Source organism: Muntiacus reevesi, chromosome 19 (assembly GCF_963930625.1).
Source record: "Muntiacus reevesi chromosome 19, mMunRee1.1, whole genome shotgun sequence".
NCBI lineage: Eukaryota > Metazoa > Chordata > Mammalia > Artiodactyla > Cervidae > Muntiacus > Muntiacus reevesi.
This window is the reverse complement of record NC_089267.1, coordinates 7,657,895-7,684,308: the sequence shown is the minus strand read 5'-3', so window position 1 is coordinate 7,684,308 and position 26,414 is coordinate 7,657,895. Positions and strand designations below refer to the sequence as shown.

General features: G+C 38.7%; 1 protein-coding gene across 1 annotated transcript in view; it reads right to left on the bottom strand.

The window, feature by feature from the left end:
• Positions 1-4,653: 4,653 nt before the first annotated feature.
• ADGRB3 (adhesion G protein-coupled receptor B3) overlaps positions 4,654-26,414 on the bottom strand; it is an 844,067-nt gene continuing 822,306 nt past the window's right edge. Inside the window, exons 28-30 of the mRNA XM_065911328.1 lie at positions 21,773-21,808; positions 11,826-11,930; positions 4,654-4,842 (exon numbers count right to left, since the gene is read on the bottom strand). Coding sequence (XP_065767400.1) covers positions 4,654-4,842; positions 11,826-11,930; positions 21,773-21,808 — 330 coding nt within the window. The remainder of the gene's footprint in view (positions 4,843-11,825; positions 11,931-21,772; positions 21,809-26,414) is intronic.

Here is a 26,414-nt window from a genome sequence, read left to right as displayed (position 1 = left end):
GTCAGACATGACTGATCAAGAGCAGGAGCATATGCAGGAGATTAAACGTGGAAGATGGAACAGCCTCCCCTACCTGTCTGTCTGTCCCAGAATTGTCTGGCCACCAAGAAAGACACTCCCTGTTCAGTTGCCTGGTCCCTGTATCCGCTCACCCCACTCTCTGACCAAGTTCTTTCTTGTCTTGCTCAATGATGTCTGGGATGTGCTGGATCTCACAGGTGGAGTGTTCTCCCTGTATCAGCAGTCCCTCGGTCCTACTGCAATAGTTTTTATAAATACAGGCTCTCCTTACCTACATCTGGACTTGTTTTATGACACTGAAACTATGACTGCCATTTTCACCAGTTGCCATTTTCTTCAGCCTCTATGTTCTTTTGGTTCTCTGTTCTTATTAAACCTCTTTTCTGTTGTACTACACCAGTTACAGGCAACTACAGAAGTATCTCAGGAGGGCAAGGTGATTTTTTCATCACTTAAAACTCTGTGTAGATTGACATGCCAGAAACATGTTTGTCCCATGTTCTTCAAGGAACTGTTCCAACATGATAGAATTTTATGAATTAATTTTGACATATCTACGTCTGGAAAATTAAAACTTATAAAGTTTTCCTAAGATGCTGAGCATGATTCAAAATTTACAAGTTGAATTTTCTGAAACAATGGCTTATTGACTACAGCTTTCTAAAAAAGGTTCTTGTGATTGTGTATTTTTACCAAGTGTCCGAATCCAGTCTGAAGACTCAGATTGGATCCTCTCTTCTCACCTCTGTTGCACATGTGCAGGTAATAACACAATGAGAGGAAAATTAAATACATTTCAAGTGGGTTTGAGAAGCCAAGAAGGTGCAAGTAGAGCCATATGATGGATTCTAGATCCAAATCTCTTTAAGATCACCAGTTATTTTGGATCAGCCACGCTTTTCTGCTCCCAGAAGCTCCCAGTCTCAGCATCCCAGGGCACCTAACGCATGTTTTCAGTTCTCTGCCTCTGTGACTGGCCTGAAAAACATCTCCACTTACCATTACTTGATTTGGGAACTTAGTAATCTAGAAGAAAAAACTGGAAACACCATGGCATCACAGGAGTGGTCCCGGAGCAGATGTCAGAAGACCTGGGCCCTAGTATTGGGTTGTATTTATTTATGGTGATCTTAGGTAGGTCAGCTGCTTCTGAGCCACATCTTTTATAATTAATTCTTTCCCATGTGATAATCTGAGGGACAAAAATGATAATATAGGGGTTTTAAGAGCTTCTTAATATTTAAATAATATAAATACTTGTTTCACACACGATCTCATATTTATTTACTTATTTTTGGCTGTACTAGGTCTTCTTTTCTGCCTGTGGGCTTTCTCTAGTTGCAGCGAGCGGGGACGCCTCTTCATTGTGATGGGAGGGCTTCTCATTGTGGTGACTTCTGTTGTTGCAGAGTGTATGCTCTCGGGTGCAAGAACTTCAGTAGTTGTGGCACATAGGTTCAGCAGTTGCAGCTGTAGGCTCTGGAGAGTGGGCTCAGCAGTTAACACGGGCTTAGATGCTCCACAGCATGTGGAGTCTTCCTGGGCCAGGGATAGAACCCTAAACAGAGTATAGACTTACAGAAATACACACATAGTAATTGTTCAGGAAACTTTTGGGGACATGTGACTTGACACGTATAGCTGTAAGCAATACTAAAATAAAATCCACAAGTAATTCAACACATGTTTATTGTGTGCATATTATCGTGGTAGATCCCTTATGAGGTACAAAAGTGCATCAGACATGAATCCTGCCCTCCAGGCACTTACAGTCCATCAGAGGATATCAGAAATGTGTATAAGTAACAAGGTAGAAGATCTAGATCTTAGAAGTCCTAGGAGAGATACAGAAGCAATGCCATAAGAGTTCACAGGAGAAATTATTTTCTAGCCTGGTAAATCATGAAAAACTTTGTGAGGATGAAATATGAGGTGTAACTTGAAGTGAAAGTGTTAGTCGCTCAGCCGTGTCCAACTCTGTGACCCTATGGACTGTTGCCTGCCAGGCTCTTCTGTCCAGGAATTCTCCAGGCAAGAAGGCTGCAGCGAGTAGCCATTTCCTTCTCCAGGGGATCTTCCCCACCCAGGAATCAAACCCTGGTCTCCCACATTGCAGGCAGAATCTTTACCATCTGAGCCACAAGGGAAGCCCCATAAGTCAAATCTGGTTATGAGGCAGGGACTGTCTGGTCCAAGGGCACCAGGACCCTGGCAGGTGCTGAGTGGGCTTTGAAGGACACGCCCAGATTGTCAGGGAACCGCTGAACTCAGCACTGTGACTGAGTACATCTATGTAAGTACAGTGCACACTCAGAAGGCATGCACTGGGAGAGGGCTGCCTTAAAATTATGATTCCTTGATACTGACTGATTTGCATTTTCTTCTTACAGATTAGAAAACAAACAAAAGCACCACTATGACTTGGCATTCTTCTTAGAGTAACCAAAATATTTACCCTAACATTTTTAAATATGCAATTTTTGGTTAGGTTTCATGTATTACTCTAGTATTTAGAGTTATCAGAACTAGAGAAAGATGGTAGAAAAAAGTAAGTTTTTGTTAATGGCCTTGATTATTATGATCTTAGAAGAAATATTAGTCTAGTATATTAAATTTATGTTTTAAACACATAGAATTTTCAAACCTATACTTGTTTTTTATTTTCCATCAAGATTTTACAGTTTGGAATAGAGAACTGTATACATGAATTTTGTTCCCTTTAGAGGGTACTAAGATAGAGCTGAGTGTTATGGATTTTATATACATATATGCACCTATGTATAGGTGTATATATGTACATGTATATGTATATATGCACACATGCAAATATGTCTGTGTTTATACATAATGGAGAGAGATTACTAGAAAGACAGATTCCTGTCACCAGAAAGTCACCTGATAAACTTAATAAGCATTAAATATTACGGTTACATTATAATTAGCATCAAGTTTACTTTATTAAAAAACAGTCCTTTGTTTTATTATATGCTTTTTAGCATAATGATGTCACTTCATTCTTAAAATCTGATTAAAAATCTGCTTCTCACACCTGAAGCACAGGAAGGGGGTCTGACAGGAGTTGGGTTTTAAGGCTCGTCTCAGAGGCGCGCCTGAGACTGAAGCACCTTGGCGTCTGCCTCGTGGCCCGTGGGCCAGGTCCCCTGGTCACTAGTCGCGGGAGCCCACCACAGAAGACCACGCAGGGCAGGCTTAGCCAGCAAGCTAATCTAAATAAATATCCGAGACGTTTTGAAGCCCCCAATCTCCTCCCCACTGCCTTTATTTTTCCCTCAGACTGTAGAGCACAATATCCTCATCCCCTGAAAGGATGAGGAAATTTCCAGAATCCTCCCCACCCCAAGGCTCCCAGGTTCCTCTGGTGCCGCTTTGCAGGGTGGGTGGCATCACTGTGCAGCTCCAGCGCCAGACAGAACGCCAGGGAGCCTTCTGCAGTTGGCTCATCTCAGACTCTTCACACCAGATAAATCATCTGCCAAGTACATCCACTCCCCTTTCCTTCTGCTAGAGGATGTACAGATACCAGTTTTTTTTAAATCCCAAGTTAAGTTCATCTTCCCATATGCTACGAAGAACAGTAGTACAAGTAGTTTCTTTTGTGGAGCATGCAGTGAACTTCACTACTTATAACAAACATTGTCTCTGCATTATTTTTTTGTATGGTAACTTACTGTTTTCAACTAGCAGTTGTCTTTTTTTTTTTTTTTTTTTGCCACGAGATAGAAAAAACATGATATTTATGTAAGAGTATGATGCCAGCAGATTTCTGACAGGCCCCATTTACATGGTACATTGTTCCAAAGGGTGTTTGAGTAGAAAATACAGACGCACTATACAAACCTACTATTACATTGGAGAAATCATTAGCCTCAAAGGAGTAATAACGGTATGCTATTAAAACCATGAATACATTTTCAGTATCTGTAATGAAAAAAAAACTTTATAAATATGTAAATTTCTATTCAACAAATCCAAAATAAAATGCACTAAAAAACTGATATGTAGACAAAAGTTTATTTACACCATACAACATTTTAAATATTTTATACACAGCTGCAGCAGAGAAAGCTACTCAGAGCTTTCTAGAGAAAACTGCAATAATAAAGATGTGAAATATATTATTCATATAAAAGTGAGATTATTACTTTATTGCATTTAAAGCAATGAAGAATGTAGCTCAACAAACATTCATTTAATGACAAAAACTTTGCTTTTATATTATAAAGTAAAAAGTGTAGTAATGGCCAAACAGACTGTTATAAACTTTAAAAACTGCATAAATATATACATTGTGCTTCATGGTGAAGTTTTTTGAAAACTAAACCATATGAAGCGGTTACAACATGAATCGTTGCTTGAGGTTTATCTATAAAGATTACCTTACAAATCCATTCCACGGGTACTTACAACACGGGGCAGTCAGGACTGTACACCTGGGCCTCTCTCCACTCGCCTGACCAGGGAGAAGTTACCAAAGCAAACACCACTGACACTCGGCACGTGGAGGTGCTGACACAGGAGAGTCGCATTGTCTGGAGAGAAATGTCAGGCTCGCCAAGTCTTAAGCGTCAATGCAAATACATTTTGTCTCCACCGCAGTCTATTTTGATTCTGTTAAACTTCTGTTTGAAAGTCCCCCTCCTGCACGTCCAGAGGCAAACTCAGACATTTCTCCCACTCTGCTGGTCTCAGTTCCAAAGCATCTTTTGCCTCTGTGTCTAAGACATTGATTGTGGTGTAATGTTGGTATTCACTGGGGTTTTTGAAAGTGTCCCATGGATTCTTGTTTGGTGCTGGGTTTTCCTGTCAGGAAGAGAGGGGAAAGGAATCATTTATATGATGACTAGGATGGCCGCTTGTTGAAATTTCCAGGAAGAGAGCCTGCTTTAAGCTTAATCCAGTTTATGTGATTCAGAGATAATTGGAAATTACGGGCAGCTGCAGGAAATGGTTTTGATTTCAGTTTTCTTTCATTGAACAAACTGATGAACACCTTCTTTGAGTTACCCTAAAATGTTCCAGCAATCAAAGGAAGTGAATAGTAATAGAGCAGGCAACGTAGATAATGTTTTGTTTGGGAGCGTCTTGTGAAGTGTCAGGATGGCTATAGGTTCAGGTAGGAAGGAGCACTAAATTACCACTAACATCAAATATAGAACACTTACATATTTTGGCAGAATCTTTGGTGTGATCAAGAAAAACTGAGGCTCTATCATAGGGAATGCTGTGTAATATTAAAAACTAGAACCTAAACTAGCCTTATTTTGTAAAATAAAAGTTTAGATCCCTATCTTTTCTTAGTTTTTCATCAAGAAATTACCATTTTTAGAATATGAAAATGCTATGTGTGATCTATTTTTGTCTGCTGTATATTCTTCACAATTTCCTACAAACTTGTATGATACAGTACCAAAAATCCTTTCAAAGAGCACAGCTTTTTGGAAGACACATCCAGCAATATAAGGGGTTTAAAAAAAATGTCTACAAGCCATTTCTTCTGAAGTTTCATCATCCACACCCTCTAATTACCTAAGATTTAAGATCTGCCTAATTATAACTCCGCCAAGAACTTGAATCTCATAGGTGCTTGAGAAATGTATGAACAGACATCATTTGTGGATTTTATATCCTGATATTGGCTAGAAGTTAGCAGTAAAATTGCTTTACTTTAAATAAATGTCATTTAAAGATTTCTGTAAAACGAGGGGCTTTGAACAGGATTTACTAAGCTGAGTAACATCAAAGACAAGAGGGGAATCATGACTGATACCTCCTTAGGAAGAAAAAAACAGTTCACGATTGTTGAATGCATTCTTTACCCCTCCACACACAAATTCTGGCCTTCAACTAACTTCAGTCAATTGCAGGGGGAATAGAAAACATGTACTTGAATAATTTCTTGAATTCCACTCAGTAGATTAAACATCATTCTCCAGTATAGTCAAAAGACACAGCTTATATAAATATTTATAACTAGATATAGTTATATATATATATATATATATATACACACACACACACAGTGATAGTTTCTTCCTTTCTTAAAATTTATTTTTAACTGGAGGATAATTGCTTTACAATACTGTGTTGGGTTCTGCCATACATCAACATGAATCAGCCATAGGTACACATATGTCCCCTCTCTCTTAAACCTCCCTCTTGATCCTCCCACCCCATCCCACCCCTCTAGGTTGTCATAGAGCACCGGTCTGAGGTCCTTGCATCACACAGCAAATCCCCACTGGCTTCTATTTTATATATGCTAATGTGTATATTTCCATGGTACTCTCTCAACTCATCTCACCTTCTCCTTCCCCCACTGTGTCCACAAGTCTGCTCTCTGTATTTGCCTCTCCACTGCTGCCCAGACAACAGGTTCATCATTACTATCTTTCTAGATTCCATATATATGCATATAAGTTAGAAATTATATTATTAAAGTTCCCAATATGTTAGCTGTTTTCAGAACTTGTTAGCCTTAATCATCAGAACATACAAGAAAAAAACAGTTAATAGTAAAGATTTAATAAAAAGTAAAACTTTAAGGCATGTACAGGGGGTTAATTCTGATTTAGTCTAATAACCTAACATCTCATGAATTATAGTCCTAGAACTCTCCCCTTCTCTCTCTCTTTTCTTTCCCTCTCTCTTTGCTTCCTTTCAACCCATGTTTATTTATCAACTGCTCTATGCTGGCATCATATGAGGTGCTTGGGAGAAAAAGGTGATGCATCAAATACAGAAAAGCACATGGTCCACGAGGGAACATAGATTTAGAGCTCAGTACACACAGGTACATATTCCAGTTGCTCTATTCCATATGAATGTGACCTGGAACAACTGACTCCATTTTTCTGAACCTCAATTTTAATATTTGCAAGACAGGTATGCTTTGTCTTTTGGGCCAAAGGACTTGGCAAAAGGTGCAGCTCATCACCTACTTTACGGGTTGCAAAGATAAAAAAAAAAGTGGAGAATCTGAGCATAATATTTGATTTCAATAAATACTCACTAGATAGTAATTATCCTTGCTAAAAAGGTGCCCATAGTTAAGTGGAGGTATAAAATATATAGATATAAACACACCTACAATTCAGAAAAAGTACTGTGGGAGTTTGGAGAAGGGCAGAAATACGGCTTCCTTTTGTGGAAAGAACAGAGACCTTTTTGAGGAAAGTGACATTAGGCCTGGCAGAGAAGAATGCGCTTTGTCAGGAAGACATATGAGTGGTTGGAGGTCAGGTGGTTGGAAAAGTATGTGTACTAAGTTCAAATCCAGACAGTGTAGAAATGGGGCCTCTCAGAACACAGACCAATTTATTTTAGTTGGAGTGAAAAAGAATATTAGGAAAAAAAAAACAAGCAAAGATGACTGAAAGCCAGATCATAAGAGGCTTTGTCTGCCAGGCTACTTTTCAATTTGGAATTTATTTTGTAGGCAATGAGGAATGGTTGGACCTTCGGGGGCACTAAAGGGATCAGAACCATCAGTCATCAATGGAAGGGCTCATTGGTAGAAATTCTGCTGAATCAAGCCATAGAGTAGATTTATCCATGGCTGGAGGAGGGCTGTCTCAAGGAGCTTTCAGGGAATCCTGTTTGACAGATAGCTAATTAGTTCAATCATAAAAGAAGTCAAGATACGTAAAGTGCTAGTTCATTTGCTTTAAAAATGACAAATACTGTATATTAATGCATATGTGTGGAATCTAGAAAAATGGTATAGATGATCTTATTTGCAAAGCAGAGAAAGAGACACAAATGTAGAGAACAAACATATGGATGCCACAGGGGAAGGTAGGGTGGGAAGAACTGGGAGATTAGAAGTGACATATATACACTACTGATATTATGTATAAAATAACCAGTGAGAGCCTCCTGTAGAGGACAGGGGACTCTACCCACTGTTCTGCGGTGAGCTACATGGGAAGGAAATCTAAAAAAGAGGGGACAGGGGTGTGTGTGTGTGTGTGTGTGTGTGTGTGTGTGTGTGTGTGTGTGTGTGTGTGTGTGTGTGTGTGTGTGTGTGTGTGTGTGTGTGTGTGTGTGTGTGTGTGTGTGTGTGTGTGTGTACAGCTTTTCTGTACAGTAGAAGCTAACAACATTGTAAAGCAACTATACTCCAATAAATATAATTAAGTGCTTCATCGTGTTTAGAATAAGTGTGATTTTCCTTTTATATTTTAAAGATCCAGCACTGCAGATCCAGGAAATAAAAAGGCTAATTTTCAACTTTGTCAGGATGTCTTGTTTCTAATTTAAGAGTATTATTGCCAGTACATGGCTGATTGAATTTCTGAGTAGGTGATAAATTAATGAATGAGGTTCATCTCCTCCCAGCATCCTACAGCACTCCCTGCGGAGCTGTGGGTCTCACCATGGCTCCCAAGCGTGTGGACGCCCTTGAGTGGAGAAGGACCACCACTGCCAGCAAGCAGAGCAGGAAGCCGGAAGCGGGGGATAGAGGGGCAGGAAGCCGGAAGCGGGGGATAGCAGGGCAGGAAGTCGGAAGCGGGGGATCGCGCCCCTGGGCCACTCATCTTCCTCTGTGGTCAGTGGGTGATGGGTTGTCCTGGAGAGACTGTTACCTGTTCAGTGGTCCAAGGAACAACCAACCCTGTAACAGCCTAAGGGGTCACTGAATTCAACAGGGAGAGCCACCTGGGCCAGGAAAGCTTTCAATGGAGGCCTGAATCTTGATACAAAATTCAGCGTTAGAATAAGTTCCTGAATTGATGCGATTGTATTACGTTCATTTGTTTGTTTTTGAGCTCAAATGTAGAATGGAGATGTACTTAAACTGAAGCACGTGTGATAAACGCCTAATAAATTATAAAATCAATATAAGACAACATGCATGAGCTTCCAAAAGTGCTAATGCGGTCTTAGGTTGTATAAATAGAAAGAGAACATTCATGGAATCTGAGAATTCACAGCCACCCGAAACATGACAGTTTGTTTCCCCAAATTTACTCGCCAGCGTAGACAGGTAAGTAAGACAGGTGGGTAAGTCCCTCCTGCCTCCATCCTTCCCTCTTTTCCCCCTTCACTGATCTTTTCTTCCCTCCCTCTCTTCTTTCTTTCCTTCTTCCAACCTTTTTTCTAGGGGAAAAGTGAAAGACCCCCATGCTTATTCTGTGTGATGATGGGGCTGTTAACCACACCTATTCCTTGTAGGAGATTCAGGTGCTGTCCTGCCTAGAGGCAGGGAGATAGATTGAGTGGTCTTCCGTTTCCCTTTTATTCCCCAGATTCTACATAATTACAGTCATTTGCATTGAAAGGCAGGTGTTGTGAGTTAGTAGCCAGAAAAAAAAAAAAAAAAAAAAAGGAAACAGACTTTATTGAGGTTTCTGTTTTGAAAATCTCTTTCTCCACCCAATTAGGCACTGTTTCATTAGCAACATGCCACTGTGAATTATAGGATAATAAACACACTCACATGTTCCTTATTAATCAAAATGGAATAAGGATTTTTTTCCCCCTCTGTTCACATGTATTTAGGACAATAGTGAAGCAGCAATGACAACGATCCTCCCCACTCCTAACCTCCCAAATGATAAATATTTATAAATCTTTTCTAGAAAAGGCAGGCTGCTGCAGAGATGTGCTGTAATTAGGATGCTATTTTGGTTGTCAGGAAACTGAGATACAGATATTTGTGCCATTAATGATTTAATATCCAAACCATACAAGGGGAAATTACAATCATATTATAGCAGTCGGCCAGCTGTATCTGTTGCATAAGTCTTTCAAATTTGTAAGCATAACCTTCTACTTTTAAAAAGAAAACAAGAAGTTTCTTCAATTTATTTCAATGTTAGCTTTCAGGATTTCAAAATGAGTAGCTAATGAGTTTAGGGCTAATCTCAATGGTGCAATTTTCATTTTCCTGCTAACTAAAAATTGACAGTTTAATATTTGGTGTGGAGGGGGTGGGTAGATGAGAAAGAACCACTCACTACATTCAGTGTTTTCTGTATGCTTTGCATTGATGATTCCACATAATGCAAGATTCTTGCTGTATGGAGGAAAATAGAGATATACACAAACTCTTTAGAGACCAGTGAAGAGTTAAAGTGTATAATATTGCTTATAACCTTTATTTAACAAATGCAGATTAAACTATTTGACATGTAAGAAATCAAGAGTGGCCATTTATTGATAACTTACCGTGTATGGCCATCATGCTTTTTAGCACTGAGAGGAATACAAGCAAAACACAAAGACACATAAATTCTTCCTCTTGGTAAGTGAATGGCATTACTTAGAAAGCCAGGACTAAGACTCATACACATATGAAAGAATTACTAGCATGAGAAGGTGACCAGAAACACCTCAAAGGATGTGTATTTCAGAACACCAGAGGCTGGGAGGAGAAGAGCCAGCTAGGGTCTGCAAACGTGTGAAGCTGAGAAAAAGAGCCACACTTGGAGTGGTCAGAGGGCAGGCCATCCCAGCTCTAATTCTCAGAGCCGAATCAGAGAATTAGCTAGTGGCTGGTAAGGCCCCTCCTGCTTTGGCAAGTGTGAAGATCCAAGGGGCATATTTTCAGACTATTTCCTATGCTCAATTTAGGGGAAAATTGAGCTTCAGAAATTGAGCTGGGTAACTTGCTCAAGCTCAGATAGTTCTTGGCTGAGCTTTCTACTATAGGTCCTTCTCAACTTACCCTGGATGTATATCCCATGAATCTCATCACAGTGTAAAATATCATAAGCTCAAAGTGCACTCAGCACACCTAATCTACTGACCACCATAGCTTAGCCAGGCTTTGTTGTTGTTCGGTCACCAAGTCATATCCAACTCTTTGCGAGCCCAGGGACTGCGGCACACTAGGCTTCCCTGTCCTTCACCATCTCATGTAATTTATGGAACACTGCACTGAAAGTGAAAACCAGGCTGGCTGTCTGGGTAGAGAATGGTTGTCAAAGTGTGGTTGTTCGTCCTTGTGGTCTCAGGGCTGACTGGGAGCTGTGGGTCTCTGTTCCTGCCCAGCATCATGGAAGAATACTGGACGACACATCACTAGGCAAGGAACACACCAGAATTCAAAATTTAAAGTGTGACTTCTTCTGAATGCACATTGCTTTTGCACTATCATAAAACTGAAATATCTTGTTGAACCATCATACTGATTTCTAGATCCATGATCCAGGGCTCTCACAAATAATGGCATAGCCTTCTTTGGAGCTCTGACTGTGCCATGCACATAGCAGTGGCCAAAGATCATTGTGTTTGATTAAGTCCTATGCTAGGATTATAGTCAGAAGGACTGAATGAAGAGAGTGGTCAAAACCAACAAAGCCCCCAGCGCTGATGTGTACCCTGAAACTCTGGGGGGAAAACCTACCTCTCGAGTTTCAGGTAATAACTCTCTCTCTACAGATAGGTGTGCTTATTATCTATATGTTATATATTTATAATACCTCTTATTTATATTATATAGGTTACATACATTACATGTTATGACCTTAAAATGCCAGGCATTCAAATGAAAAGATTTAATCAACTCTTTGGAAATTTGAATTAACTGGCTTTTAGTTCTGATTATAAAATGGCCAGGTGAATCCAGCACATTTTATATATGTATATAACTCATTCCAATTAGACCTTATACTTGAGAACATTTGAAATATGAACAAAAAACTTTAAAATTCTGTTGTTCCTAATTTGCCTCTGACTACAATTCAAAGCACCATTGGGGGATTTTTTTTCTTTTTTTCAATTTTCCATTCTTGTATTCCCAAGAGAGCATCAACACCAATGAAGCTATGTCCACTCACCAGACTGCTTGTATTTGGTATATCCCGAAATCTGTCCAAAGTTTGAAATTTCTGATTGAGTTCCTGAAACAGTTCCATGTGCCTCTTCCTTGTATGCATAACCTTCTGCAAAAGAAAGTAAGATGGCTCACATTTCTAACCTGATTTATGCATTAAAAAAAGAGATTTAATATTTTACTACACTAATAAGGGAAATCAAGTTTTGCAGGTACTAGGAGGTCCCAGAAGATGCCACACAGGCAAATGAGCTGCACCAAGCCCTTATCTTATAGTCAGCACTTCTAAGAACACGAAGAATTGGCTTTTTCTTCCACTTACAAGATTAGCAAAAAATAGTTTTCTCTTGTGGGTGAATAAAAATGTAGCAGTCATTTCTGTGTAAGATTTTCATCATTTAAAGTTAAAGCTGTTTTACAAAAATTGCTACAATATAAAGAATGTTTAAAAATTTCAGACTGTAAAGCACCAGAGTCTCTCAGTGTTTGCCATGGGAAATATTACTTTTTATGTTTTATTTCTATGAACACTAAAATCTTGGCTGGCTCTACTAAAGAGGGAGCAAAGTCCCAGGCTATGCCAATTAAGGCTGACTCAAAGCAATAAAGTGTCTGAAATATAATGTTAGAACTAAAAATCTTACACTTTCCCTGTGAATAATGATTGAGCTTCACAGAAGGAAAATCTGACCCAGAAGTTTCATATATTTGTTTACAAAATGGTACAGAATCTTAACAATTAGAATTCAGAGTATAAATTGTGTGGTTGATGAGCTTCTAAAACCACAGATACAAATACATTAATATTCTTCATCCCTGATTATAGCCTTTCTTCCAACTTCATCACAACTCAACAAATAGAGTCAGAAATAAAATGACCTTGGGGTAATATCATGAGCTGAATCTGTTTCTATTACACAGCATTTAAAAGAGCACTAACGAAGGAGGGTTGAGTAAAAATTCCCCTGTATTTATGTGTTATTTTAAAGGAGAAAATACCTTTCTCAATTGTGATATTTAAAAGTTAAAATATCAAAGTTTTGGTGGTTCTCCAAGATTATGCCTTCATGTTTATGTAAGATTTTATAGTCTTTTTAAGCATGGGCTTCATAACTCACCATTTGCTCTTGCAGATTGCATAGGTATACCATATTCATGTCTGAGCTATGATATGAACATTTGGTCTATTGTTTTAATTACCAAATATTTTCAGAAGTAAGAATTTGTTTTGAAAAAGAAATGCAATTTTGGGGAAAGATTTATAATGCCCAATTTTGTTCTGAAAAGACACGTGTGTAGAAAACTTTATCTCCTAAAGAACAAAAAAGGCAAAAGAAAAATGCAAATGGCATCTTTAACATTTTAAAAAGGTTTGTTCTCTCTTAAGCCAACTTTAATTGCCTATATTTAATGAATCTGTGTTTAGGCAATGCTTTGTTCAGCTAATTCTTATGTTTTCACTAGTCTACTTTAATATGGAGAATTCTGCCGTTTTAAGCGTTGCTCTACTGGATTTTTTCATGTTGGCTCCTCTGAGCTCTAGAAGTTTGCTGTTGATGAATCAGGTGGGGAGGATGGGAACATGGCATCATCACTCATGAAAGGAGCATAAACACAGCATGAAGCTGCAGGGTGAATAACTTCTCTTCAGTTTTGGGGAGAATACAAGAAACAGATCTATAGGATTTAGAGAAACACTGGGCATACACCACTTGACTAGTGATGCAGATTGCTGTGAGGCGAGGATTTGCAAAAGCAACGCAATGGAGGGATTTGAGGATGGAGTAGTTGGCAAACAACGCAGTGCATTCTATCCTGAGGGAGGCAAATATTCCCAGGCAGCATCTGGCCCTAAGACACTGTCTAAAATATGGGTCTGAGTTACAATGAGTGCTTTAAAACAAACAAACAAAACAAACTATAGTTGTCAGTATACTGACTTCGGCTTGAACTACCATATAGTGTTTTTCATGATAATGAATCTTACCACACAGTTATTTTGTGTCAGGGTGCAGTAGGAGTGATGTCATCATACCGACATTTCTCTAAAGAGATTTCATTCTGTCAGTTAATACATATTCATGACATCACATATTGAGCTAGACACTGGAGTAACAATACTGGCAAAATCTGGTAGAGTCGCTGCCCTTTTACAGCTTGAACTGTAATGGAGGACACACTTCAATCACATAGTTTAATTAGACTATGATGAGGAAAAACAAGACATACTGTTATAGGAGTAAGTGATCGGGAAGTCTGCTAAGAGAAATCCAAGTGACTCAGATTCCAAAATCTTTACATATTTAAAAAAATTTTTTTTTTTTAATTTGGCCATGCTACATGGCACATGGTATCTTAGGCCTGACCAGGGACTGAAGCCACATCCCCTGCATTGGAAGCATGGAGTCTTAACCTCTGGACGGCCAGGGAAGTCCTATATATTCATTTTTAGGTTGGAAATTCTCAAATCAGTTATTCCTGCATTTTGTTTGCTTTCTTTCTTCTGTTTTATAAAAGAGAATTCTTACTGCAATTTCTCATCTTATGCCCAAATCCTCTTTCCTCAGGGAGATCATTCCTTTCCGAAGAGGACTCATTCTCTTCTAAGATGGTTGATGTTATTGGTAGCACTTGCCCGCTCTGAGGTGGCCCTGTGCTGAGTTGGTCTGGGCTGTCTCTCTCCACTCATATTTTATCTCATGAGGGGGGTCTAACTTTGCATTGGGAAACTGTCAATCAAGGTCCTGACCATCTCCTGCCAAGAGGTGAATTTTTACATATCCTTCCAACAAAGTTCTCTTTTGTCTGTCAGTCAAAGTCATTCTGTCCCTTGCAACCAGATATTGCTAACAGATAAAGCACGTTTAATAAAGCCAAGCATCGAATATATCCCATGGAAATGAGGATACATTAACTGATTGGAGTTTTTAAATCATGCTTTGATTGAATGAGCAGCACCTTATTCTGAACCGAGTGGATTTTGAGGAGTTGGATTGTTAAGACATTCTTAGATGTGTATATGGTGGGCACCAATCTGATGTAACCAAGGAGTAGTTTATGATATTCTCCAGAAGTTCATCAAAGCTACTCTGGACAATAAAGCTCAAGGACCCTGAAATGAATGTAAAATCAAATGAAAAATTTAGGTGCTGAAATCTGGGCCCCTTCCTACCTAGAAACATAATTGCAAAAACATCCTCAAGCCAGATAATCAGCCTAGTTTGAAACTGCCACCTTGTCACGGCCTGAAATTACCATAGCAATGATGGCCTGCTGGTTCCAAGAAGAGGACCACATTACTGGTTGCCAAGGGACAGCTCGTGGATCGGACTCAGTCTCAGTGTGACCTTCCAGGCATGACTGTCTTGTTCAAAGACTCAAGTACAATATTGTAGTGGTTTTTGTCATGGTAATTAGCCTCCAATGAATAAAAATAAATGGAAAAAAAAAAAAAAAGACTCAAGCTTTCCGCTTTTTTAGTGGGGAAAGATCCACTGACAGTAAAGCCAGAATCACAGTGAATACTGGACAGGGTCTAATCTAGTGATGTTCTGGGATAAAAACTTAAGCTGTAGTTTTAGTTGTCACAGGTGATAAGGGATTCACCTATTTGCCTAAATATTTAATTATTTGAAGCAATTACACCTTTGATGATTTTAATTACCTAATTAGAAAGTTTCATACCTATAAACCTTACTGATCCATTTTGATGGCTCTTTCTGAATTTTGCTATTTGCTGTTGTTCTTCTTGGGGTTTTTTGTTTGTTTTTTACTTTCTGGACTTTTACCGACCTGAGGGTTTATCCATTTACCTTCTTCATTCTTTTGTGAACCAAACATCTTGTGTCGCAAAGAAATTGAATTCTGTGACAAAATTGCACCTTAAACAAGTGGACTATTTAAATAGTCAAATACATTCTAATTTGCAACACCACATAAAAATCAGTTCCTTCAGTTATAATGCCTGTCAAATATTACGGGCGTCCTTTGCAATAAAGACAAACACTAGACAAAGCTCACTTTCACTTAGATTATTATCATTCAGCCTTTTTTCAAAGCTGTGCTGATATCCCATTCTGAAAGGACCAGCCACCTAACTGCACAAATGTAGTGTCTCCCAAATAGCTTTTTTAAAAGGACTTTTATCCTTCATTTATATCTTTGTAACTCAAGGAAGGCAGTCTTTGTGGCCTTTTAATTGTTGAAATTAGTGGGGAACTGATATGCTGTCAAGCACTTTCATGAAATTTCAGATATTTGAGAAAAATTAGAATGTAAATAAACTTCATGTCTTGAGGTCCTACTATATTCCAGACAATCTCCTTGATTAAATACTTGTCAAATCTAGTAGTTTTAGATCTGGACAAGCTTGGATTTGGATCTTAGTTCCATGACTTTCCAGTTGTATAGTAAGAGACAAAAAACTCAATCTCCTTTAGCCAGAATTTCAGTTGTCAGAATAACCTTGTAAGATTGAAGATTTAAAAAGGGTTCTAAATCACTTATCACTGGAGCACACAGATAAGAGCCACTTATGAAAAGGTAGCTGTTATTATCTTTCCTAATCCTCACAATAACCCTGGGAGGTGGTGGTCATTATCTCACTTGACTGATTAGGAGATTTAACTTGAGAGGTCAGTAAAGCTTACAGCTCACACAGGTGGTGGGAAGCTGAATCCATTCTGAATCCAAGTGAATTCTCTCTGCATGCTGCTGTCTTAGGTGGACCCAATGGACTCAGGAAGCATCCTTTATCAGACTATCCAAGTTTGTGATGATGCCATCTCATTTTTCAGATGAAAAGGAGATTAAAAAATTGAGGGTGGATGAGAGGGCTTCTGTTGAGAGCTCATGAACTCTGTGGATATCAGTCACTCTGCAATGGTCTCATAGCAAGCACTGCAATTTTGGCTTGAAGGCTATTCTCCTCATCTTGTTCTCTGAACATCTTGTGGGCAGTGCCTTTGAATCCCTGACACCCAGCACAGTGCTTGGCATTCAGCTAGTGCTCCACAGACAGGCACAGAATAAATTAAATGAATGAGGTGTCACACATACATAGGTACACAGACACAGAAGGCCATCACCAATCTTGCCTTCTCTCCTCCTATTTGAAGGTTTTCTCTTTCAAATTCAGAGCCTAGAATTATAGAGTTGCAATCTCTTTAAGTTTGAATTACACATAAGATAGGTATTACCCTGCATATATTAACTTTTTAGAAATGGAAGGAGGTGATTAGAAAAAGTTGGAGAATCTCCTGACTATAAACTTTAGACTGTGGGGCTGGGAAATCGTGTGCTGTTAGGAATTAGACACCACTTGGCCTTATAGAGCTTACTGCCACTGTCCATATAACTAGTGTAAAACTAGGGTTATCTTTCTTCTTGCAGCTTTGCATGTGAGTCTTTAATTCAGTGTGAGCTGTTGAATGCTAGTCTGCGGTGATGTTAAAACTCATGTGAAGGAAACAAGACAGGAATTAAACTTGATTCTCAAAGTCATATTGTGGGAAGGGGCTGATTTAGGTATCTTTCTTTGGTCAGAGTCCCAGTGAATCCATAAGACAGACTCTGTTGACCCTTGAAATGCTTGACATTACAGTGTCAAATATGTCTCTATTTGAATAAATATGTACCCAGGGCTTAAAAGAAACCAAAGGGTCTGAAAAAAATGAATGAGGTGTGTATATATATGTATATATATACATGCATACATATATATATATACACACACATACATACATATATATATGAGTGACAACTGCTGTCACTCAGAGTATATTTGGCTACAGATAAATAATTTTGCAACAGTAGTTTAAATTTAGTAAGCTAGGAGAGAAGGATATAGCCAAGTTCTCAGTGTGCAAATTTTTCCTCCCAAAATATACTTGATTGCGTAACAGAAGGCACACACGACTGGGGGTTGGGTCAAAGCATGAAGGGGTCTTTTGAGAACAAGACATTTGTAAGAAATTGTATGCTTTCAATTTAGAAATTAATATAAATATTTTCTTTTATATCATAGCTTAGCTGTGTTCATAAATGACATAAAATTAGTATAAAATAATATTTTACCTTACTTGACTATGATCCCCCAAATCTTCCAATAACATCAAGTGCCCACAGAGTCAGGTCACAATTACCCTGGGTCTATGCTGTCTTGCACCCTCTGCCAAGTGGGAGAAGTGTGTGGATTGACTGGGTGTGGGGGCTCACCAGGAACCTCAAAGGAACATTCCACGGTGTGTTTAAGAGGCTGCATGGTTCCCATGGAAGAATGTGACAAGGTTTATCCCCACAGTTTTGCAAGAGAAGATGCAAAAAAGACACCTCTCTCTATATATATTTTTGACATGGAAATGATAAAAATAAACATTACAGTTTCAGGAAGGAAGTTTGTAATTGTATTCCTAAGCATTCTTTGAGCTTTGTCCTCAATCCAAGACAGACGGTTTAAATCACCTGACAAATATTTTTAATTTCACATCATATGAGGCACCTTAATCCCCTAAGTATTAAGATGTAACTCATCCTAGCTAGATGTCTCCTTGGCCTCCCTGGATCTGTTTGTAGTACTAGCAGAAGCTCAGGCTCAGACCTGCAGAGCTGTCTTGCTTTGGCTTCCCTGCCCTGTGACCTTGACTCTTCAGTGTCCTTTTTTCTTTTTTTTTAAATGCTTTTTCTTACTATTTATTTATTTTAAATGAATGAACAATATCCTACCACCTCTGCTCTCCTGGGCTTCCCCGGTGGCTCAGAGGGTAAAGCATCTGCCTGCAATGTGGGAGACCCGAGTTCAATCCCCGGGTCGGGAAGATCCCCTGGAGAAGGATATGGCAACCCACTCCAGTATTCTTGCCTGGAAAATCCCGTGGACGGAGGAACCTGGTGGGCTACAGTCCATGGAATCACAAAAGGTCGCACACGACCAAGCAGCTTCACTTCTGCTTTCCTACCACCTCTAGGAAGTGGACGCTCATCTCTTCTTTCGTAGACTAGTCACTCCCTAGTTTATATTTCAACTTCCTTCTTCACCACACTACCGTCTCGCCTTCCTATTACTGACATGTTCATCTTTCCATAGCCCAGATCAGAGCTAAACATTTCCTCAGTAAAAGTAAACAAAACAAAATACAACAGAAAAGACTTAGCGGCTTTTAGTAACGAATTAGGTAAAAATTGTTCCTAAGGTATACAAGCGCTTCACTAGATGGTTTATAAATTGCCTCCTCTGTCTGTTCTTGTCTTCCATTTGCTCCAGGTTACAGTGAATTTTGACTTTCTTCTTGCTCACTAAACATGCAAGGGCAACCTCCATGCCTTTTCCCCCTCTGGGGATTTCTATCTGACATTACTAGCTCCTTGAATTATATATGATGTAGACATCTTTGAGGTGTTGCCTCCATTGTGGTCCATTTTCTATACTGCTCCAACTCAGATATAGTGTTTGACTATGTTTTCTTAAAGTGGATCAGATTAAAAATTCAAATTTTCATCACTCACTCAACAAACACTTACTGGAGGGTTATGTATTGTACCACCTCTCTGCTTAGAGTTGGGAATACAAATTCAATAGACAGTTTGGTCACAAAACATAGGGTCAGCACTACAGTAATTTCTGTATACTTTCCAGAAAGTAAGGATCTATATTCCACAATTTTATGACCAGTTGACTTGCCGTGTTCTTTACTCAATGCTGTCTTGGAGATCAGAGCTATGAAATGGCTCTTCCCATGTATGACTTACCCACAGGGTTTTTTGGATATGTGAGTTAAGAGACTGTTGTTATCATGTGTGGATTCTGGGAGTCAGTGAGGCCTTCACCTGAACGGAAGATGCTTTTAGGCATCCAGGAGGCAAAGTTTGTCTAGTACTGGTTTAAATGTCTGAGTTGGTGATTGTGTGGTAAAACTAGCAGCCTCAGGTGGGTGTTATCAGAAAGTTTGACATCAACATGTTTAATTTATCCAGCCTGAATTAAAACAGGGAGGAGACAACTTGGACTCATCCTTAAGGGCTATCCATAGAGAACAGATAGATTGTATTAAAATTCATCAGCATCTAAATGCAGCAATAATTTCTCTGAACACAGTCCATGAAACATCTGTTATATAATTGTAGTTGCACATATATTAAGGGGAGTAGTATTAAACCATTCAAACCATACATCAAAGACATTTTCTGGCAAAACTTGACACCAATAGAAGTCATGCAAGAACCAAAGTAATGAAAAGGCATAAGAAGACATCTACAGTTGCAGTGTGGCAACTTTTGGTATCTCTTTGTTATCAGCAGGTGTCTTGATAATATCCTGGTTATATGTTGGAATCCAAAGCACAGGAAGAAAGATCAGCTTCAGGAGTCTGTTACCAGTTGCCACAGAGAAAATTTTAAAAAAAGAACAGTTTTTCTAATTTTCCAAAGGATGCAGATTTCTTTTCAGTGCTGACAATTACATAACTTTAGTTGGTTGCACTGAGGCTTAATTTTAGATCTAGATTTTTACTATATTTTATCATAATGCCTAGTGGGTTAATCTCACTTCTTTCCTTCCCTACTAACACAACAACTAACTGCTTTCAGGAATATGTATATACATATACATATGTGTGTATAAATATACACACACACATGCATATATCAGGAACATACACATATACAGGATGATCCTCTCTTTTGGCTACCTGAAGAATTAATAGGAAAAAACCCTAAAATATCTGTTCCTTAAAAGGTACTAAAGAATCTAAAAGTGAAGAGTTTTACTTATTTTCTCTTTGAATTTATAGTCTTGATACTTTTATCTTAAAAATTCAGGCTCTAATGAAATATCCATTCTGTGCCAGGTTAATATTGATGCAATTGAGCCACATCAATACTAAAATTTGCCATATCGTCATCGAGGTCGGATTCATCATCACTATTTTGTATCCTGTACAAATTCTACTAAAATATGTCTTAAAAAAATCCAATTCTCCTTAGACTCTGTTCAAGGTAAACTCTGGGCTTGCTCATCATCATAGTAAACAGAAACTACTGTCTCCCTTTTGATATTTGATATGCATTGCTGAGTTACAATATTCATCTACACAAATGAAATGATGGAATTATGAATTTCCACATTCTGGGAGGCTTCTAAAATTTTAGGATATCAGCTAAGAGTATTAAGTTCTATGTAGGCATCACAACAGTACAAATATGCTGGAAAAATTGATAATGCTTTATATCCAATTATGTCAGCAGGCTATGAATCATATCCAATTATCAAGATGCATAAGTGCATTTTATGTGATGCTCAAACATCATTAATTTTGTGCTTAGCATAAGCTGCTCAAATAGTATGATTTCAGTAATTTCTAGCATCAATATTACAGCATCAATATAAATTCAATGCAAATTGGAGAATGAACATCTTCATCTTGTTTATATCTGTGAAAAAGCATTTACCAAACAGAGGAGCACATTGAAACAACACTTGCTATTGGAAAAATGAGTCTGTAATGTACCACAGGGAGCCTGAGTCTGGCAAGTGAGTCCCAAGGAAACCTAGCTACCCAGCCAAACACCACTCACAGGCGCTCTTCACATCATCACTGAAGTAGAACAAACATGACCATTTTAAATATGAAAAATAGTTATTATATCAAGAAGCCAAAATTCCTACTTCCCAACAAACTAAGGGATTTAAACAAATTGACCAGATTCAACTCTCACCATAAATAGCCCACATGTCTTAGCATTATGAAATGGAATTGAAAGCAATCAGAACTTACATTTTTTCTCTAAAACTAGTTATACATTATGGATTTTAATGAAAAACATTTGACTGCTCATTTTAATTAAAAAATGTAGAACTCTTACATAGCTGCACAGAGTAATATGTGTAAGTAATTATACACCAATTTCAAATTCAAGTAGTTAAAATTAAAACAAAAATAATTCTTAGACACTTACCTCAAAGTCAAGGTCTGAATATCGTGATTTTCTTCTCTGTTAGATATTTTTTAAAAGAAGAAAAACCAAAAAAGTTATATTTAGTATTAAAATAAAAATGATTATTTTCAATAAGATAGTCCTGCTTCTGTGTGATATAAATATTTCCTTCACAAAAGAATCTCAACATTTTTATGATCTCAAACTATGCCACCCACATTATTGCATTTTCACTTTGGATTTCCTTTAAAATTGAAGAATATAAATTTATAATATATTTCTTATCTTTGCCTCAAGTCTAATTTTTTTCAACACGATAATTTTTTAAGGGAAAATTCACTTAAAAATTTCAATCATGAAGTAGACTTTAGGCCTACTACAGCAAAACTACAGACACAAAGGATTCAAGACTGTGGGGGAAAAGCATCCAGTCATTTCAACACTTTCCAGCCATCACTCCCCAACCTTCATTTCTACCAAATGCTACCTAACCTTCTGTCTACATGCCAAAATTCTCTATAGGTCTCATCCACACATTTCTCCGTATTTGGTACTCTTCCTTGAGAGCACAATATTTCTCAGGGCTAGGCATGAAAGTATTTGCTCTTATTTTTCTGGTCTGCAGAATCCCGACGGACAGAGGGGCCTGGCAGGATGCAGTCCATGGGGTTGCAAAGAGTCGCACACGACAGAGCGACTGAGCGCAGCACAATGAAATGAGAAACAATCAGCCTACAGCCTGCAGAACATGGACGCAGATGTGAATGCCTCACTATGCCTCAGAACCTGTTAAACACGTCCCGGGTCTGGTTACAGAGAAATACGTCTTGATAAACTCAGGAAACATGGTTAAAATGAAATTAATGTGATTATTTAATATTAGTATAGGGCACGTATTCTTAACATTTTCTCTAAAGCATTCACTCAATTCTTAGAATTATTAGCTAAGGAAGGAGCTCTCTGATAAATATAGAAAGTCCACCAAATTACTGGAGCTCAAAAGTTTCTAATACAGGCTTTTTGTTTTTTGTTTGAGAAAGTAGGAATAAAAAACAGAGGAAATTAATAAATATTAAAAAGATGAACTATCCAGGCAGTAGGGAAGATATATAAAACTTTGGACAAACTTCTGTTTTTTTTTTTTTCTCTTTCCTCTTTTCCTATCCTAATAGCTATAGTGTGAAGTTCAATAACCTGAGGGAGTCATGTCCAAGATAACAGAGAGATTCTTGTAACTGTTGAATATTAGGAGAGTAAGAAAGGAACTAATGCAGCTCATTGGAAAATATGACTAAATTTCTGCAGTCAGAGTTAAAATTGTCCCTATAGACACTGAACCTTCCCTGATAACCAACTTTCCAAAGCAGGTTGCAGTAAATAGAAGGTGATATTTCCAAAGATTATGTTTTAAAAAATAAAGGTTTAAAAGTTCTGAAATAATTTGGTTCTGGTGGAGCTGCTTAAGATTGAGAATCAAATCCTTCAGAACGGTCAAAGAGAGGCAGAGAAGGAACTGCTTTATTCAAGGGAAAGTCACCCCCCTCCGCCCCCTGTCACCAGTTTTGGCGACATCCTGGGAGGAGAGGTGTGTGGGGGAAGCCGTTTACCCTACGCTTCCGTGGCCACCTCCCCGCCGCTGTAATCAGCTGACCCTGATGCATGAGCCAGGGCTCAGCGCCCTGCATCCCGCTTTCCTGTGAGAAGTTAGACCAAATGTCAGGGTATCCCTCCTGTTCTCGGGCACGTTGCCTTCTCGGCACCGTGACTCCCCAGGACACTTTTGTAACTGTACATTAAGCAAATTTCTTTCCTAATACAGCAAAATTCAAGCATGGAAATACTTAGTGTTAAGCAATTACTACAGAACATTAGTCACGCGCTTTGGGTTCCATTTGAAAATTAAATAGTGAGACCGGATGGAAAAGGTTCCATTATCCAGCAAGGAGGCCCGTCCACTGCAAGGGCTGAGGGCTTCTCTGTTGCAAAGATGCTAACAACCATATGCTGCCCTCTTGTTTCTGAATGCAAAGCTGTGTTGCCTAAAACCGGAAATGCGGAGGGATAGATATTGCTGTAGGCCCCGGGTTTCAGGCCCAAGAGCAAAAGATGGGAACCCAGAGGAGCAGCAGAGAATGGTTCTCCCTATGAGAGCAGGTGCAGGTTATGTGGCTGTGAAAGATGGAAAAGAAAGTAGATGTACACCATAAATAAGTTTCTGTTTCATTTCATCAAAATCACATTATAATGTAAAGGTATAACACAACTATCAACTTTGAGGGATTAGACTAAGAAAAGAGCACGTGAAACAGATTTCAATTAAATAAGTCCAAAAGATAGTTGGGGGGAGGGGGAAGGTAGGCTGGAAAATTCAGCAGTTAAGACTTGAAATTAAAGAGTTAAAAAAAAGTGGCAGATTTTTAGAGTCCAAGGGTAATAAACTGTGTGTAATATTGACCAACTGTTTCAACCTTTTATAAAGTGCTTTCACATTTGAACATGCTAGCTGACCTGTGGGTTGGTTGGGAAAGAATTATGCATTTTCCCTGTTTATGAATGAAGAAAACTGAGGACCAGAGGAGTTCAAATAACTCGCCTGCTTCACCAGGGTAGTAATCGCATGAGCTAGGATTCCCACTCAGGTCTCTGACCGCAAAACCCTGTGTTTTTTCTCCACTGTTGCCCAGTGACTACCCCATGGTACAAGGTTCATAGCCAAGATTCACGTGATAGTTTGCTGACTGTACCTGGAACTCAGCAAGAATAACATTATAGGATGCAGTCAATCCCAGGATGACAGCAGGAGGGCTGAGATGCTTTGCAAGCATGAAGCAGAATCAAGCATATGAACTGTTACATGCCAATTATATTTTAAAAAAGAAAAAAGTCCGATAACTTAAAATGATTCTAACATGTAATAGTTTATGAGCCAAGATGCAACAACACAGTGGCAGACTTCACTCCACGATGGGTCTCCCATTGCAAAGTCAATTTTATCTTAAGGAAGTATTTGCATTGGAAAATCTGTGATGGAATGGAAGGACCAGAATGTTAACTTCAGTTCTTCTCTTCCGCATGATAACACTCACCATCTCTCAGTCTGTTTTGCAGTGTGTGGAAGAGTCTTTCAAAGCACTGAAGTCTGTGGAAACTTGTGACTGCCTTACATGCTTATTCAAATATACCTCTGACCTCTCTGAATGTTATTATAAGGTAGGAAAGTGGTTAGAAATAACTGTTACATGTTTAAAAGATGAGAATCAATGAAGAAAAGTGATCAAGTCAAAACAACTTTTCTGATAAGTTGATAATTGAAGAAATGCTACATATAAATTTAAAATAAGTCAGGATGTGGCTGCATGCATACTCAGTCATGTCTGATTCTTTGCAACCCTATGGACTATAGCCTGCCAAACTCCTCTGTCCATGGGATTTTCCAGGCAAGAATACTGGAGTGGGTTCCTATTTCTTACTCCAGGGAATCTTCCTGACCCAGAGCTTGAAAAGTCAGGATAGTGCCAACATATTTTATGAAGTTAAAAATCCCCCTCTCTCTATAGCCCCAAGTTCCCAAATAACTTGATACAAATTATCTTTTTTGCCATAGTAGGTGATGTTTCTTCTATGCTGCTTCCTTTTCTTAATTTCCCACTTAGAACTCATCCCAACTTGTATTCTGTCCTCAATATTCCATTAAAATTCTTCTTATTGAGGTCTCAGAAGAGATCCATCTGGTCGATTTCCTAGGTTATTTTTCTCTCCTCATCTTACTGGACTCTCAGAAGCATTTGAGAGTTAATCACTTCCTCATTAAAGCACTCATCTGTCTCAGCTTTTCCATTTATTTTCTTTTCCTCCCTCTTATGCGCTGCAGCTCAGCCAAGTCTCTATTGTTGGCTCTTTCTCATCACCCTGCCTTCTCAATGTTGAGTTGCATAGTTGTCTTTTTTCTCATATTCTCTTTTGGATGAACTCATCCATTCCCATGGTTTTAAATACCATCTCTTAAGTTGCAAACACCTTTTATTCCCATGTCTTCCCATCATAGGAAACATTGCATATCTAGTTCGTCGAGTGAGACTCTTTGGCATCACTCTTCAGCCCTTCTTACTTCTCATCCTGCACATCAAATCCACCAGCAAGCAGTGCCATCTGTTCTGTGTTCAAAACACATCTTGATCTGCCCAAACTTCTCCACCTCTGCTTCTCCTCCATAGTTAAAGACATCCTTATTTCTCATCTGGATGGCCTTGGTGGTCTTCTAACTGTCCTCCAGTTTTCTGTTCTACACCTTCTCCCACTACCACTGGATCCTAATCCTCTCTCTTCCACACTATCAAAGTGATGGATGAATGGATGGAGAAATGACCGTGACAAATGCTTATCTGTCTCATTAGCTTCTCTTCTTTTACAAGGCTCTAAAAAGTCTGGTCTCTTCTTCCTACTCCAACTCCATAAGAAGCCTGCCCCTCACTTCACAAGTCTTCTAACCCTATGAGAACATTCCAAGCTCTTTCCTACCTCAGGGCCTCTTCACTTGCAGTTTCTTTTTCTTGAAACATCACCTGATCCCTTAGCACCTCACAAACCATGTTCCTTCTTAACTTCACTTTTCACTCTATGGAGGTTTGGAAGTCTTCTCAGGTCTCCTCATCTAAAGAAGCCT